Genomic DNA, 17,163 nt, shown 5'->3' with positions numbered 1-17,163 from the left:
TCTAACCCCGTCCCGGGTTCGAGGCCTTTGATAGAGGACGAATACTTCGTGCTCTGCTCAGCTACCTTGCAACCTGCCCCAGATCCATTGGGTAGTAAGTCCCTTGCTTGGTCGTGTCTTCCCAGGCAAGGACAAGCTATGCTACAACAAGGCTATCGTCCCAGCAGAATGGGGCAATGTCCTTGACCCTGCGCGACATCGCAGGCCGAAAGATCAGTGTGCAGGCGGGCAAACCAGAATCCAAGGTGTTCATGCAAGCACTTCGATGTGCCCGATTGCTATGGAGCATGTTTGTAGATCTCTCGTCTCACTTTCGTACTGTGCATATATCCATTTCTCCTCAGCCGACCACACCCTGGTGGGAAAAGAACGCGACAGAAACATCAGGGATCACACGGGAACTTGTGATGGTGGACGTTATTAGGTTTGTGCTATTGATAAAATGTATCGTTCAGGCGAGTCTAACCTCTTTTTTGGTCGAACATGGCCACAGTGACCGTCACTGTCAAAACTCCATGCTTTGTGCAGGCATTGAAATGCTTCCCTCATCCTGCCCGGCCCCTTGGCTCCAGACACCCATCGACGCCCTTCTCAGAGACCCAAATTCTATGTACAATCGGCTCTGTTGCGACGGTTTGGTCGAAAAATTATTTTCCCCAAATGAAAAAATCGAAAATCTTGCAACCGCTCGCATCCCTGCTCATTACGTGTACACATATATGTCCATGTGCCAGACTGAATTGACTGATGTGAGCCATCCTGGTCGAGACGTTACCGCAGCGGGACCTTGACATCCTGAACGCCACGCTTGATGACTTCATCCAAGCCCCATCGAGGCGACACCACCAACGATTTGGCGACTTTGTCGTGCTTTTCCAGTCGCTTCCGGCTCTGCTCCATTTCCCACGTCACGCCCTCAGGGAGAGGAGGAGCACCGCCAGCGATGCCGCTCGCAAACTTGAGCTGGAGGACATTGCCAATCTCGTCGCATGCCGCAAGGAGTCGGTCGAGGTCGTCCTTGTTATGCGCAGCCGAGACACAAAACCGTGCTCGGGAGGAGATCAGCGGGGTGGCTGGATATCCAACAACGACAACCGAGATCTTGCGCTTGAGCATCTCGTGGGAAAAGGCTGGCATCTTGGCGGGGTTGTAGAGCATGAGAGGGATGATAGGCGAATCGTCGTGACCGTAGACTATAAACCCGAGGCGCTTGAGACCCAGTCGAAGGTAGCGAGAGTTGAAGGCGATCCTCTGCAATCTCTCCTCGCCCTGGCCGGGCACAAGCTCGCCGTTAATGATTTTGAGGGCAGCAATGATCTGGGCCAGAACCGCGGGAGCAGGAGTTTCGCCGTACACGGTACCGGCATTGGATAGTCGCAGCTTGTCGATGGCAGCCTTCTCACCGGCCACATATCCTCCATTGGCACCAAATGACTTGGTGAGAGTACCCATAAGGATGTCCACTTCGGAAGGGTGGATGCCAAAGTAGTCGCACACACCTCTTCCGCGCGGTCCCAAAGCGCCAATCGAATGGGCCTCGTCAACAAAGAGGTTAAACTTGTAGCGCTTCTTTAACCTGACCAGCCCCGGTAGATTGCACATCGTGCCTTCCATCGAGTACAAGCCCTCCACAACAACGAGTATCTTCTTCCAGGGGCGATGAGTGCGCGGTTGCCCTTGAGAAATGGCCTCACGAAGCTTGCCCTCGAGATCCTTCATGTCGTTGTGCTTGAACGACGCGATCATGGCGCCGGAGAGCCTGGAGCCGAATCGGATCGATGCATGGTTGAGTTCGTCGGAAATGATCAAGTCACCCTTTCCAACCAGGGCAGGGAAAATGGAGGCGTTGGTTCCGAAACCCATCGAGAAAACCATGGCAGATTCCTTGCCAACAAATTCGGCGATGAGGGCCTCGCAGTCGACGGCCAGCTCAGAAGTACCCACCTCGCTTCTCGAGCTTGCTGTTGAGAGACCACACCTCCTGATCGTGTCTTCGACGAAATCAGCACACGGACCTTCCGATTGCGCGAAGCCGAGGTAGTTGTACGAGCTCATGTTCAAGGTTTCGGTGGTGGTGCCCGTCATGGTGAAATGCACGTTCCCATCATCCGATGTTCGATCCAGCAAATTAATGTATCTTCCAGGAACTCCGGTGGTAGGTCGATTGAAACAGTCGTTGATACGCATCTTCAGCCGCCGAACGTAAAAATTGTCAAAATCACTATTGAGGGCCGCATAGCCGTTCCGCGCCTTGAGGTGTCGATAATTGTCTTCTTTTAGTTTCATGCCAAAAAAATCTCTAACATGCCCGAAGATTATGAGAATCAAATAGGAGATGTAGGTCGTCAAAAGATAGTAGTAGGGCGGTTCGTCCATGACGGGTTCTGGAAATTCTCCGCCCTGGTGCCGACTGGTGTATCTGTGAGACTGGGAATTTAACGGTCCAAATTGAGCATGTTGTCGGGCCAGCTTGCGCGTCTCAGCGGGAGAGGGCGGCTGGAAAAGAGTGGTGGGTGGCTCGTCCATATTGACAGAGTCTGCGCGGGCTGTTGACAAGGAGATACTGGGCAGTGAAAGCGAGGGCGTGCTTATGGGAGGCGAACCCGAAGCCAAAAATGCCTGTTCTTGAGCTTTGCTAGCCGCTAGCAGCGCTGCAGCAGCCGACTGGGCTTCTTTTGTCTTTGGAGATGTCGAGAAAAGCTGAGCAATTTTGCTGGCCTTTTGAGAGGTCTTGTTGACGAGGCTGCCGCCCTTTTCTGACGGCGAAAAGGACGGCCAGGGGGTCGGAGGTGAGCTGCTTAGGAGGGAGCCGGACACTCGACGAGGCATGGCCAAAAGGATCTCTTCAAAGACGGGAGGGTTGGTTCACGCCACAAGGTTCTTCGTAATGAACACCGTCGTTGCGTGCAAGCGCAACAGGTAGCGAAAGTTGTTCGAATTCCTTCTTTTTTCTCCAATGATGGGCGTGGACCGGGTGGCGGTGTAGGGGCCGAGAAAAATGAATGGTTTTCGAATGGAGGGCTCGGCAGCAATCTTGGTACTAACTGTACTGTTGCAGGTTGCGAACAAACGAGGTCGGTCGAGGTAGACTGGAAGAGTTGGAGGGATACCGCAGATGAAATTTGACTGCGAGTGCCCGATGGAAGCTCAGAACGCCGCTTTGACCTTCTAACCGCGCCTGTAAGAAGGAATCATGCGATAGGAGGTTGTCGAGTGTATGACGAAGGGGCACTCGACGCCGGTTTGACCGGATGACTGAGATATTCCGCCTTGATCCGCCGCGCTGTGGTTGGACACGAGGAGCTTGTTCCTTGCAGGAACCGCCCGCGCTCAGCCGCACACCCAATGCCTCTTTGCGGAGAGCAGCGATGATCGGGATGCCAGAAGGGTGCGGTATAAAGTTGAGGAGAAAAGATGCAGAATAGGAAGAGACGACGGCAACCCCAGGAGATGTGCACACGACACGAAAAACACGCGAAGCTGGAAACAGAGAAGATTTTGCTGACAAGGCCCAGATGGGTTTGATTGAAACAACTGGAGCCCTTTGGGGGGCTGGTAGGAAATTACTCGTACTGCCGGGCACCTGTGGGCGTCCGTTTCAACGCAGACGGGGGTGTTCCAGGTACCCAAGAAGAAAGAGGGGGACCTTTTAGGCGCCATACGCCAGCATGAATAGGGGTATCAGGGGCCACCGCAGGCTAAACTTAAACTTGAAAGGGGGGAAGAGAGCCCGGAGCCCAGTAGAATTTGCACACAGATTGCAATGGGGCGTCATTGGCTCAGGAATCTCGCTCCAGCCACGCTAGCCCAACCAGCGCCGCTTGGCATCATCATGCAGAAATCTGTGCATTTCCCGATCACTACCTAGGTATTTAGTCGGATACGGGTGGGTGACGGGTATCTCGTGTGTACATATATTATCTGCTCTAGCTTCCTCTCGGTTCCCCCGAAGAATGAGATGAGCAAGCTCCAGCTGGATATTACCCATATATCGATGGAATGGAAGAAGATTCCGCAATCAGTGGCTCACATTTTCGTCTCAGATAATTGGGCATTTACGGGGACCTGTTCTTCGTGATGACTTATCCTGTGATATATTTCCTTCCCTGATTTATCCGATCACCTACTTATTCCGGTGATCGTGCTGGCAGCCCTCTTCCGAACGAGTTGTTTTCCCCCCAAACTGACGCACCAGCAAAATGACCCCGGTTGGTGTGAGTTTGAATCACGGACAGAATTCCGTCAGCACCTAACGGTCAACCGTCAATTGGGATCTGTTGCTGCCCACCGCGGCTCGTAGAGAATCGGCGTTTTGGCGGCGATTCGTTTTCCCAAACAAAATCGCAAGCCCTAGTCTCTTTTCAATGGCTCTCCACAACGTTTTCTTTCCTCCCTCACCGACATGGTTGCAATGGCCACAAACGGCGTACACGGTGAGTCCGAGGGCTCTCTTGAACTCTGGAGACATCCTCGTCCGGAGACGACAGAATTTTACGCTTTTCAGCAGCACGTCGCAAACAAGTTCGGGGTGTCTACAGCCTCTTACCATGACATCTGGCAATGGAGTGTCGACCACCCCAGTGCTTTCTGGGAGGAGGTCTGGCATTATACAGGTATAAAGGCAAACAAGCAGTACGAATTCGTACGTAGAGCCGCGGTAAAAGAGGCGAATTGGCGCTGACTTTGTGTGCAGGTTCTGGACGAGTCTGCTCCAATGTTCCCCAAGCCTGCCTTCTTCTCTGGGTGCGAACTGAACTTCGCTGAAAACCTCTTGTTCCCCCAATCAGATCCCCCCGAGGATGCACTCGCTATTATTGCCGCGACTGAGAACACACGTGAGCAGGTGACATGGTCCGAGCTGCGAGAGCGGGTTCGAAAATGCGCTGCGGCAATGGAAAGACACGGGCTCAAGAAAGGAGACAGAGTCGCGGGTTATCTGGCCAATCACTCGAATTCAGTGGTTGCTATGCTAGCGGCGACCTCGCTGGGTGCCATATGGTCGGGTGTCAGTCCTGACACGGGCGTGCACGCCGTCCTCGACAGACTCCGTCAAATTGAACCGGTGATCCTGTTTGCCGACAATGCTGTTACATACAATGGGAAGATCCATGAGACCCATGCCAAAGTGTCGCAAGTTATTTCCGAGTTGCCATCTGTCAAGAACATTATCATTTTCGAAAACGTGCCTGGGCACCAATTTGACATCTCTTCGATAAATGGGAATCCAGACAAAATCGTGGAGATATATTCTTCCTTCCTGGCCAAGGGTGACGTATCGAGACCGCTCCGGTTTACGTACCTTTCGCCAGATCATCCTGTCTATATCCTGTACTCTTCCGGCACTACTGGCGTACCCAAGCCTATTGTACATGCTTCGCTTGGGACTCTCCTGCAACACAAGAAAGAACACCAGATCCACTCCGATGTCAAGCCTCTGGAGAGGGTGTTCTACTTTTCTACTGTGACCTGGATGTGAGTCTTTTCCTGAGATCCTCTAACGTCATTGGCGCTCTGTGCCTGTTGCACAGCTCCTCCTTTTTTGACTGCTGACATGGTGGATGCTAGGATGTGGCACTGGCTTGTGTCGGGCTTGGCCTCTGGAGCAACTATTGTGCTGTACGACGGCTCTCCATTTCACCCGCACAAGGAGATGAGCATGCCACTTTTAATCGATGAGCTTAAGATCAACCACTTCGGCACCTCCGCCAAATACCTGTCCGTCTTGGAACAGGCCCAGACACTACCCAGAGAGGCAGCCCCCCAGAGAGCCACACTCAACTCGCTGAAGTCTATCTTCTCAACGGGCTCCCCCCTGGCCCCTAGTACTTTCGAATATGTCTACAAGAACCTGTCCCCTCCAGCCCCACACCCAGGAATACTTCTTGGATCTATAACAGGAGGAACAGACATTATCTCCCTCTTCGGGGCTCCTTGTCCAATATTACCTGTTCACTCTGGCGAAATCCAATGTCGTGGCCTCGGTATGGCAATCAAGGCCTTCTCCGCAGACGGCCAAGACATAACGTCTACGGGTCAACCAGGAGAGCTTGTCTGTACCGTTCCATTCCCTTGCCAACCGTGCATGTTCTGGCCGCCCGGCCCAAGCGGCGAAAAGCGATACAAATCGTCGTATTTTGAAGTCTTCGCTGATCCCAAAACAGGCCATCCAATCTGGCACCACGGCGACTTCGTACGCTTTAGCCCTTTGACAGGTGGCATATGGATGCTGGGCAGATCCGATGGCGTGCTCAATCCCATGGGTGTCCGTTTCGGTTCTAGCGAGATCTACAACATCCTCCTCAAACATTTTAGCACTGAGGTCGAGGATGGGCTCTGCATCGGGCGCAAGCGGGAACAAGACCCCGATGAAATTGTGGTCTTGTTTCTCAAGATGGCGCCAGGCCAGTCCTTTTCCCAAGAGTTGGTGCACAAGATCCAGGCTGTAGTAAGAAAGGAGCTGAGCGCGCGTCATGTGCCGAAGATTGTGGATGAGTGTCCCGAGATCCCCGTCACGACAAATGGCAAGAAAGTTGAAGGCGCCGTCAAGCAGATTCTATGTGGTCTCCATATCAAGACGAGTGCAAGCGTGGCCAACAGTGACTGTTTGGATTGGTACCGTGCGTGGGCGAAAACACATTAGGGCATAGCAAAAACACTAAGTCTTTCACACGGTGGACTACTGGAATGGGTCGGTTCCCTGACGATATCGGTAAAGATTGTCGACAGGCTGTCTGAATAGATCCCAACTGCGGATGTCGGCGGCCAGGACAGAGGTGCTCGGGACGATTGAAAAGAGGTAACGGGATCTTAGTCTCGCAAATTATACTGTCGCCCAGCTGGAAGGCAGTTGTTCTCTTCAACAGTGCTGGGCGTAATACCTTCTGTGATAGTGTTTGGTGCCGCACAGTACGAATAACGATCAGCTCTCGTCATGAGAGGGAAGCAGCAATAATAATCCAATTTTCCATGCCTTGCAGTAGAGATACTATCGGCACTCGTTGATAGATCTGAGGAAAAGGTGGCGATCTCCGGATATCGCGACCCGGGGCCAAGAAAACGTGAGAACGCTTTTTCCAACCTCAATAGTCATGGTCTTCTCCCTATGTTGTTAGGACAAGATGCCAGCAACGTTTGACTACACAATTCCCATCTGGCGGAATCCGGAAGATGGATGAGTTGGTGGAAGGGACTGACTTTCCACCATTGGCAAGATCCCAAGGGGTCTTTGAAATGTTTCGTGCCGCAAGGAGAGCTGACCTGTCAACAGCATGTCACTCAGTGAAACTTGCCGAGCACAGCATGACAACTGCGAAATATAAATATAAAGCAGGAGAAGGCTTAGGATGCGGTCTCTTATCTCTTGTTGCGCGTCTTTTGAAACCACAGGTGTGCGGACGGATGGGAAAAATGGAGGACATGATGATTGACTCCGCCTTTCGCTTCGCACCACGACCACTTGCGTTCGCCTACCGGAAAGCAGACACACAAGCCTCATCATGTCGGGGATTTCCGAAAGAGAAGAGGAAGAAAATGAAGAACGACAGATATCAGCTTGGAAGGCAAGAGGAAGATCACGCCGTTGACGCTGGAAAGCATAATGATACCACTCGCGCCAAGTTATGCAAAAAAACTCTGACCACCTGGTTGGTCCACCAGCACTACCAGCCGAGGCTTGTTTTATTTGGTAATATATTTTGTTCGAGCACAATTCTCTCCAACAATTCCCAGGTCTATCCCGGGTTCCAGCCTCTGATGGCCACACCGAGTGTGCAGACGGAGCTAGCTGGGGCGTGAGGGTGTGGCCACCAGATCTGGGACAGCTTCTCTTGGGAGTTACGAGATTGCCTGAAGGTAACTGCCCTGACACTGATGGAACTACCTTCTGTAGGTAGCCCAGTTGTTCCGCGCCATTCCCGGCTCCCTAAGCGAGGGTTGACCGAGGCCGGAGAGAACCTGACGAAACGACGGAAAAAACTCTCCTCTACAACTGGAGAGTTTCCCTCGACCTGAACCTCAATTCCCACCGGGGAGTTGAGCTTCAGGTTAGAGTTTTTGTTAGATATACAGATGAATTGTGGGTGAAAAATAGTCCCTACAGTTTTGCATATTTACTCCAAGTGGGATTCGAACACTCTGTATGTTTATTACTCTTGCAACGGTCCAACGAGCTCAGGGTCAAGTCTGGTTCTACCTTGGCGCTAGAGTTACCGATACACGAAGCGTCCAGCGTCCCTGAGACCTGGCAAATCTTAGTCCTATTACATCGAACTTACATGACTCAGCTACTGGTCAAAGAACCTTTGCCTACCTGTTCCCAAGTTCTCGTATCGAGGGCCGCTCTAGCCTCGGCTATCCAAGCCCAACGTGTTGGTGATTAAGTCGTTGATACACACTATGTATGTGTGGGGTGATTTATTGTAGACCGAAGATGCAATCATACAAAGAGACTTCAGACATTTGTCTGAGCACATTCTTGCGGTTGTCGGTGCCGTCTTCAGGAAATATCAAGGCATTTCAGTTTGTATCCCATATACCCCACAGTCTGACGAGGCTGTGACCCCGTGTCAATAGTGGATTGACTTAGTAGTGACCCCATAGAGCGGCAAGACCTTGCTACGGCGAAACAATGCCACCAGGAGTGAAAGCAGATCAGGTTCACAAAGACTTGCCACTCTGGATCTGCGCCTCTCTCAGATCTTTCACAATCCGTGTCGGTCGGTGGATCATATCCTGAGCATGTGAGGGTATTGGACTATTCGAGCCATTTATTAGGGTGTCAACTATGAGCTCTGCCTCTTCCTATTATTCGGTCTCCCCCGCCTCCCTCGATCCCACTCTGCCTCTCCCGCAACCACAGCAGGTTTCTTCGCCACACGATTATTATCACCAGCAACCCTCCACAGCTCTCCACAGAGCTTCGCCCAGGCGCTTATGTGACTTCTTTAATGCTGCCGCGAGTGCTATGGCAGATGGTCTGAACCGAACCAGAAACCCTGATCCTGCGCCCAGTCACGAAGAGACCTTTCACGACGTCAACCGCGCTCTTGCAAACGCAAACCGTGCGCTCCAAACTGCCCAAGAAGCCTTCCATCAAGGCAGAGGACGGCAGGGAGAAGGCGAGGCAGTCCGTCAATTAGTCGACTTGACAGCCCAGCCGAGCACTTCATCGGGAAGATCAGACAGTTCACCTTCAATCAGTACACTCTCAGACAGTTCACTTGCAGACGAAAGTCACTACATCTCCCAAACCACACATCCTCACGATCCTTACTCCGGCCGTCGATTAAGAAGGCTTCGCGCCCTTGACGAACCTATCTACCTTCCACTACCCAGAGCAACCACCAGGGAACATATACGAAACGGGCTTGCTCTTCTCACTCCGGGCATCAATCATTGGTCAGAACGTCGTGGCTATTACATGGAACCATCTCGAGCAATAATTGAGGGCAGGCTACCGCCAGCCTTGGAGAGAGACGCGATAAATCGTCAACGGGAAAACCACGAAAACTGGGAACGCACTCAAGCCAGAAGTAGACACCGTCGACGTGTCGAACAGGAACGAAGACAAAGCCAAGTTTCTAGCCAAGTCTCTTCACAGGACACCATGCCACCACGTCCCTCCTCATCCGCAAGAAGCCTTCATGGGTCCTCTCAGAGCCATTCACCAACGCCACCCGTCGCAGCAGAAGATCCCTTGATCGAATCTGTTGATCTCACTGGCGTTTGCAACAGTGAAGCCCTCTCCGCCGCCCTTGCAAAGCAGAGAGAAGACGCCATACTGGCTCAGAACCCCGGAACGGACAGCGGTCGCACGTCACTCACAGCGTACAAATGTCCGGTGTGCATGGATACACCTACCGATGCAACGTCCACGGCATGCGGCCATGTCTTCTGCCACCGTTGCATTGTCGATACCCTGAAGTGGTCTGCCGAAGCACGACGAGATCAAATGCCTATGTCGCGGAAGCCCAAAGGCGTGTGTCCGGTATGCCGTAAGCCTTTAGATGTGAAGGATACCCCAGGAGTCGGGAGGGGGTTGATTCCTCTCGAGTTGAAGTTGTTGGTGAGGAAGCGGAAACGAGAGGACGACCCGGACGAGAATGGCCAGGGAAAGGGGAAGGGAAAGGGCAAGGCTGAAACACCGACCGTAAACGAGCCATATTGGGAATTCATCAACGACGATGCTTAGACGGCATGAAATCGACGCGCTCAATGGAGTATCCTCTTCTTGTGCATCGTTCGAGCACGACCTATTAGTGGAATTCCGTGAATGCAACTTAAGTTGGCTACAGAAATGGCGAACATTCTGGATTGCTGTTTATAGTGTTGGATGGGAAGGCGAGACGAGGTCTAGTGTTTTTGTGCCTCTCTCTTTTTGACGATACCCACGAAATGATTTCAACGACTTGCATCCTCTGATGGCGAAGACGCACTGAATTTAGGTTGGAGTTGAGGTTGAGGTTCGAAGATGAACAAAAATGAACAAAACAATTCCAAGAGAGACAGACCCCAGATCAGACCAGATCAGGTCAGGTCCATGGACCAGTGGCCAGTGGCCAGTGCCACCAGCAGAACAGTCTCTTTGTTTTGCAAATACCTATGTATCTATCTATCTGGTCTGCTTTGACTCCCAGAGACGGACGGCTGTGGCCATGGTGGTGAGAAAGTCACCTCGGTACGCATATCTATCTATCTCATCATGAATAAAAACGCATAGGTGGACTGGCTGGACAGGACGACGAAGAACTTACTTAACTTTGTCTGGTTGGTTGGTATATCACATTCGTGTTTCATATTTCATGGTTTCATATACATATGTGGAGATGTGGCGGGAGGACACCGAGCCAGGCAGTACGTACTCCTTATATACATATGCGTTTCGCCATCACTGTGTATGGCAGCATAAGGGACTGGTCAAGAATTATTACAGACACGATGAGGAGATAGATGGACCAAGTATGAAAATTTACAGCGAGGCAGAGCAGAGCAGAGCAGAGCAGAACAGAGCAGAACAGAAGGGAATACACCATTTAGAATGATAGGAAAATCCTCTTCGTTAGGCGTGGAGTATATACACACGCATGTATCTGGCTGACAGAACTAACCAAGGCCACACTTAGGAAGAAAAGGAAACAAATCCGCACATACACATAGTATAGTAGAAATTGTACAGGGAACTTCCCCACGCTTGCTTGAGCGGCTCAATCTCAACGCAGCCAGTCTAATCCATCCTTGTGCCAAGTGAGAACATTTCAACTTGGCTGTCCATTCTGTGCCATCCGCCTCTTTCTCCCCCTCGCAATCAACGCCTTATTCGCCCACCGGCCCAGCCAGCGAACCATGACATCCCTCATCAACAACAAGAATACCACCACGGACACGGGTGTGGCAATGACCCAGAAGAACGCGTCGGAATGATCTGTCACACCGGGGAAATGCGCAAAATTCTGTCCAAAATACCCGGTCAAGAAAGTTAGAGGGAGGAAAAAGCAGGTGACGATGGTGAGCTGCTTCATGGATTCGTTCTGATAAGCGGACACGGTGTTAAAAATGAGGTCGACGAGGTTGTCGGCGTTGCGGCGCATCTGGTCATAGCCGTCCTGGATCAGGAGGGCATGGTCCTCGACGTCTCCTAGGTAGGTTACGGTGAGGGGAGAGATCTGGACGCCGCTCAGCAATGGTGGAGCACTGTAGTGCTTTCGGAGGTTATTGCCCTGGGCGTTATTCGGCGAAACCTTGCTCATTGGGTCGTTGTTCTGTTGGTCGAGCGCTAACGGAGTAGCAACACGCGAATGGGTTGCCGTCATGGGCTGGGCGTTGGTCTTATGGTCCTTGAGTGCGCCGATCAGCTGAACCACCGGAGCGATAGCGTTGCGGAGGATGGCAATTTCAGACGTTAAGATGTACAAAGTGGATGACTGATGGATGTCTGGGTCCGTGAGGACGTCCAGTTCCAAATCCCCTATTGCATCCTGATATGCTGTCGTCACGGGCAGGGCAAGGTCGATGATGGCGTCAAGAATCGCCTGACAGAGCATGCTGGCGTCAGAGCACTGACGAAGGATGGTGCCGGGGGACTGCAACCGGCGGATAATGGGTGTCTGTACATCGTGTGCAGAGTACTCGAAAAAGGAAATGACGGTGTTGTCGGCACAGAGGAAAATAGAGACCTGTTCCATGGAGACACCATAACCCTTGTGAGCGAGTACCGCGTGCCGCTCCATGTATTCAATGCGGTCTTGATTTGGGCCGGCGTGATAGCGTTGCATGGTGCGGATGGTCCTGGGTGCCCATGGCGTTTCCACTTTGCTCGAGTGTCTGAAACTGTTCGAGGGCTGGAGTCCGTCGCTTACGATATCTGGCGATCTGGAGTCCCGCGTCTTATTGTTCTTCTTCCAGAGGGGTTTTTGCAAATCCTCAATCAGAGACCGGATAGCGCCTTTCCGTTTCCGTTGCCGACGTCTCCGCTGGCGTTCTGTGGCGATCCTGGTCCGAAATTCGGATCCGGCCTCGTCAGATTTCGAATCCTCTTTGTCGTCGTCATCAGACTCGAAATCGGATTCGTTCTCTTCGATGTTGATGAGCTTCTGCAGGGGCAGGATCATGTAGGTGTGATCACTGTACCAGTCGACCTTGGTGCGATTCTTGGTATTGAATAGATCCTCAATGGCAAGCCGGTGGAGGTGTTTGTGGTTTCCCAGCACTCGAATCACGTCCCAAGAAAGCCCATTGACGTTGATCCACCGAACATCAGCCCACTGGGGGGGATCCTGCTGGAGAAATTCTTCAAGGTTATCGTTGTCCAAATCTGTAGTAGAGACCATCTCGTTGCTGAAGTCCACCACGGTTATTTCGCACCGTTGATTCAATCTCTCCAGATGTGCAGCATCGGCGGGCGTTGTGGCACCCAAGCTGTAGGGAGGAGCTGGGTCACTTGTGTCAATTCCTGGCTCTTGCCCGGGCGTCCAACCCGTTGTCCTGCCCATTTCGCCTGCCCCATACATGACATTGGTGGTGTCTGCTCGACCCCTCCTCCGCAGAGACCTTACCGAGTATTTGGAGACACCAGTTTCGCTGCGTTGAAGGGTCGGCGACGCACCATTTCCATCGTGATGGTGATGTTCCATGCTGTCTCGGATCCGGACATGAGGCGGGGGATTCTCATGGACCACCGAGTTCTGAGCTTCCAAGTCCTCCTCACGACGCCCGCGATGGCCATGGTCTCGGGAGTGGCGGGTCAGCGAAGTTTCAGATTCAGCGACAGACTCGATGGACGTGCGCTTCGAGGAGGCCACGATATGGGCGGGATGGCTCACCATTGTGAGGTATGGCAAGACTTTCACCGAAGGAAGTCGCGGGACATTTGGCAGGATACAAGAGCAGTGCGTGGTGTCAAGATAAGGCCAGGGGGAAGAGGGTCAGATCAAAGGGGGTGGAAGTTGGTGACGAGGGCATGGTGTGTTGTGCTAAAGGATCAGCTGAAAAGAAATGCGCCCCCAGAAATAAAATTCCCATGACGCGAGGGATGGAGAGACGCCATCAGGACGAGGGGAGAAAATCCTTACTGGGGCTCGACGCCAATGGCACCAACGGCATGCTTAGCGTGCCCCTTCAGCTAAGCTTTTAGACGATGCAACTGCCCCTTAGGGGTGCCAGGGAAGCTGGTGGGATTTGTTTTAGGCCCCTGGGGCTTCCAATGGGCGAGTCTGGACCCTCCTGGGCGGATACCGAGGCAAGAATGGGAGCACCAGAGGTTTCAAGAACCACGACGTCGTAACTGACCCAGGCACTTGATGGAGCGCTACTACCCGTCACATACCAACAGAAAGGCCACAGTGAGTTTCTCCGTCAGAGACCATACCAGCTCTCTCCCCATACCGAAAGAGGCGTATTCGACCTTATCGACACTCGACAATACTAAGATCCTTTTATGGGATCAACTTGCGGCGCCATTTCCAGATACGGACCAACACTAATCATGTTAATGACCGGCTATTTTTCCAGAATCAGCCATTCCGCACTATTTAGCCATCTCCTGCGACTCGTATGGCAAGGCTGAGTCACCACATAAAAGTGATTCCTGGACACAGTGTTCGTACCCTGATATTGATCAATGGCCGGGCCCGTGGGAGCATTATAAAGACGTTCTTGGTCCCCTGCAGTACGATTTTGAACCCACACTTTCACACACCCATTATTGCTCCAATCCAACATGCTCACCGCTAAGGGCATTGTGGTCTTCTCCGGCGGCAGCGCTGCCAACTCTCTCGTCGATGTCTTCGAAGCGGTTCGCGAGAGCAAAGACTGCCCTCTGTCCTACATCATTCCTATAAGCGACAACGGTGGCTCCTCTTCGGAGTTGATACGGGTTTTCGGAGGACCGGGCATCGGAGACGTGCGAAGTCGGTTGGTCCGGTTGATTCCCACGGATCCGCCTTCGACAGAAAGGTCGGCCATTTCCAACCTGTTCAATCACCGGTTGTCGTCATCTTCCTCGACAGATGCGGCGAATCAGTGGCAGAGCATAGTCTGGGGCACATCTGCGCTGTGGAACGGCATACCGTCGGCCAAGAAGGAGCTGATCCGGTCTTTTCTCAACCTGCTGAACCTCGAGATCCTGAAGCGCGCGAGGCCTTCGTCGACTTTCGACTTCACGTCAGCGAGCGTCGGCAATCTGTTTTTGACTGGGGCACGGCTCTTCAGTGGCAGTTTCGAATCTGCGATCTACTTGTTGAGCAGTCTGTGTGCCATCCCCGACGGGGAGGTGTGCGTTATCCCCAGCATCAACTCCAACTTCTCCCACCACATCGCGGCCGGGCTGGCAAACGGTGAGACCATAGTAGGACAGAACAATATCTCGCATCCTGCGGCCAAAACCGCCTTGGAGATGCCCACCGTGTCTCCTTCAAATACAACCTCCGACTTCCGTGCCCGCTATCATGTCGAGCATCCCGAGGAGATTGAGGATGCTCATCTGCCGGGGACGCTCCCGACGCTGCGACAGCGAAACATCAAATTCAGCAAAGATCTTGACCAAGATCTCCCAGCTCGTATCGAGCGAATATGGTACATCAATCCCTACGGACAAGAAATGCTACCACCCGCCAACCCACGAGTGATCTCAGCAATCAAGCAATCCCAGGCGGTTATATACTCTATCGGTTCCCTCTTCACCTCGATTATACCTTCCATTGTCCTTAAAGGAGTTGGAGAAGCTCTAAGCTCGACTTCTGCCCGTCATAAGATTCTCATTCTGAATGGCTCCTTGGATCGTGAGACTAGTCCCAGTTCGAATCCCTTCTCTGCCTTTGACTTCGTGGAAGCCATAGCCCGTGCTTGTGAACAGTCCCAGGGACGTCTATGGAGACCCAAGCTTCATACTTCACGATCAGACGACACATTAAAGTCGTCAGCGCCAACAACCCCCACAGCTGTTCGACACGGCGAATCTCTTTTCCCAGGAGCGAACCATCATCCACGTGATGGTGCTCGAGACTCGGTGTACCGTAAATATGTGACCCATGTCATTCACCTGACTGGTGAAGGAACTCCACAAGTCGACCGAAATCATCTTGCATCTCTCGGGATTGATTGCTTGAAGCTGTACGGTCGCAAGAGCTCAAAGGGCGAGATGTTCTACGATCCGCAAGCCCTGGTTGGCGCCATCGAAGCAATTCTCGGTAGAAAAGGAGATGCCATGGCCGTGAGCAGGAGCCGGAGGAACACCGTCGACGCAAATGCCTTGTCTCAACTGCAGGAAGCAAGGACAAATGCTCGAATAGAGGCTCTTAAGACTCCCTGACACGAGTTCCGGCTAAGCTACTCATAATTTACCACTCCTATTGTGCATCCATGCAACAAAAGGCAGCTTCCATTCAAATCTTCGGAGACTTTCATGGAAAATATCAAAGTCAACTCTCTGAAGACGATCAAGCCACAACTGAGTGCTGACAGCTGGGCCCATTATAACACCGAAGCCCTTGTCGACATCTTCTCTGCTCCTATCGGTGGGGGTCTTAGCACCAAGGTCGTCCCTGCTGTACTCATGACCTTCGTCGTGGATGTGCTCAAACTCGTGGCTAGGATCTTGATTCTCTCGGATGCCTTTGAGCATGGCACGTGCGGTGATGAGATGGTCAGAAGCACGGGTAGCAACCGTGAAAACAGCATCACGGATGCCCGAAGCTTTGGCACCATTTCGAAAAATATCTTCTTCCCTGACCCCACTTTGAGACATGATTTCTAAAGGCAGCGTAATAACGCCCTGCCGGTCTCGGGTGGAAGCAGCGCCCATACCAGGAGGATTGTTGGAATGAAGGTTAGGCGGAGGTGGAAAAGCAAGCAATGGCACTCCACGAAGGACAGCCACGATCCCAGCTGCCTTCCCGACGTGAGAAGCCAAATGATCCATAGTCATGGAGTTCAGAGGGAGCGATGACAAAGTCAAATATAAGAGCGTTGAGTAGGTCGACTCGGCATAAGACTCGAGCTCGGCCAGGTTGGTAAAGCCGGGATGCATCAGTTTCCGATCACGGGCCGTAATGATGCGGTGGAACCAGGTTTTGTTGAGCTTGTACCCTTGCTTCAGATATGAAGCAAGCAGAATGGCAACGGGTTCTGAAGGAGGTGCAAGTTTGAAAGTCTTATCGATGGTTTCTCGCCAGAATTGCATCCTCATGGCACCGATTTGTGGCATTGAAACCACGTCGGGGATCCTGGCCAGCTCGATATTGAAGGCACGGATAGCAAAATATGCTGGAAGCGTGTGTGGCCGGACGAAATGAGCCAGAGTATATGAGGGCGAATCATAGTTTCTGGGATATCCAGTGAGCAAGGTGCCCCAGGGGGGCAGAGCATGAGTGAGCTTACCGAACAAGATTTGAGCAGTAGCTCTGCGCTTTCTTCACATCCGGCGAATCTCGCTCAAGAGAAAGTGACGTCCGTGTACTTGCCGAGAACGCACGGTACTTCAGAAGGGAAAACCCTCGACCTAGCCGCCGTCTTGACAACATAGCTCGGCCATGCTCCTTAGCAAGAAGCATATTGAAGTTTTCCCGTACCCGTCTCCCGCTGCCTAAACTTCTCACATCAACTCCTCAACTCAGAGGCGCAACCATTTTAACAAGCAAGAAACCCAAAAAACAGGCAATTGCTTCTATGCTC

The 17,163-nt window shown here is 52.3% G+C and overlaps 6 protein-coding genes across 6 annotated transcripts; 3 read left to right on the top strand and 3 right to left on the bottom strand.

The window, feature by feature from the left end:
* Positions 1-771: 771 nt before the first annotated feature.
* On the bottom strand, positions 772-2,829 carry AYL99_01856 (hypothetical protein; the record flags this gene model as incomplete). The annotated part of the gene is made up of 1 exon (XM_018833372.1): positions 772-2,829. One exon carries the CDS (start codon positions 2,827-2,829, stop codon positions 772-774), a length of 2,058 nt encoding a protein of 685 aa, XP_018695996.1.
* A 1,573-nt stretch (positions 2,830-4,402) lies between these two features.
* AYL99_01855 (acetoacetate-CoA ligase) lies at positions 4,403-6,640 on the top strand (the record flags this gene model as incomplete). Its single annotated transcript, XM_018833371.1, has 3 exons — positions 4,403-4,642; positions 4,694-5,472; positions 5,566-6,640. The coding sequence occupies 3 exons, from the start codon at positions 4,403-4,405 to the stop codon at positions 6,638-6,640; spliced, it is 2,094 nt and encodes a 697-aa protein (XP_018695995.1).
* A 2,964-nt stretch (positions 6,641-9,604) lies between these two features.
* AYL99_01854 (hypothetical protein) lies at positions 9,605-10,189 on the top strand (the record flags this gene model as incomplete). The annotated part of the gene is made up of 1 exon (XM_018833370.1): positions 9,605-10,189. One exon carries the CDS (start codon positions 9,605-9,607, stop codon positions 10,187-10,189), a length of 585 nt encoding a protein of 194 aa, XP_018695994.1.
* Positions 10,190-11,252: 1,063 nt separating this feature from the next.
* On the bottom strand, positions 11,253-13,319 carry AYL99_01853 (hypothetical protein; the record flags this gene model as incomplete). The annotated part of the gene is made up of 1 exon (XM_018833369.1): positions 11,253-13,319. The coding sequence occupies one exon, from the start codon at positions 13,317-13,319 to the stop codon at positions 11,253-11,255; it is 2,067 nt and encodes a 688-aa protein (XP_018695993.1).
* An 893-nt stretch (positions 13,320-14,212) lies between these two features.
* Positions 14,213-15,802, top strand: AYL99_01852 (hypothetical protein; the record flags this gene model as incomplete). Its single annotated transcript, XM_018833368.1, has 1 exon — positions 14,213-15,802. The coding sequence occupies one exon, from the start codon at positions 14,213-14,215 to the stop codon at positions 15,800-15,802; it is 1,590 nt and encodes a 529-aa protein (XP_018695992.1).
* A 21-nt stretch (positions 15,803-15,823) lies between these two features.
* Positions 15,824-17,042, bottom strand: AYL99_01851 (hypothetical protein; the record flags this gene model as incomplete). Its single annotated transcript, XM_018833367.1, has 2 exons — positions 15,824-16,814; positions 16,870-17,042. The coding sequence occupies 2 exons, from the start codon at positions 17,040-17,042 to the stop codon at positions 15,824-15,826; spliced, it is 1,164 nt and encodes a 387-aa protein (XP_018695991.1).
* Positions 17,043-17,163: the final 121 nt, after the last annotated feature.

The sequence above is a fragment of the Fonsecaea erecta genome, assembly GCF_001651985.1.
Source record: "Fonsecaea erecta strain CBS 125763 chromosome Unknown Scaff2, whole genome shotgun sequence".
In the NCBI taxonomy this organism is placed as follows: domain Eukaryota; kingdom Fungi; phylum Ascomycota; class Eurotiomycetes; order Chaetothyriales; family Herpotrichiellaceae; genus Fonsecaea; species Fonsecaea erecta.
This window is presented reverse-complemented; position numbering and strand designations above follow the sequence as displayed.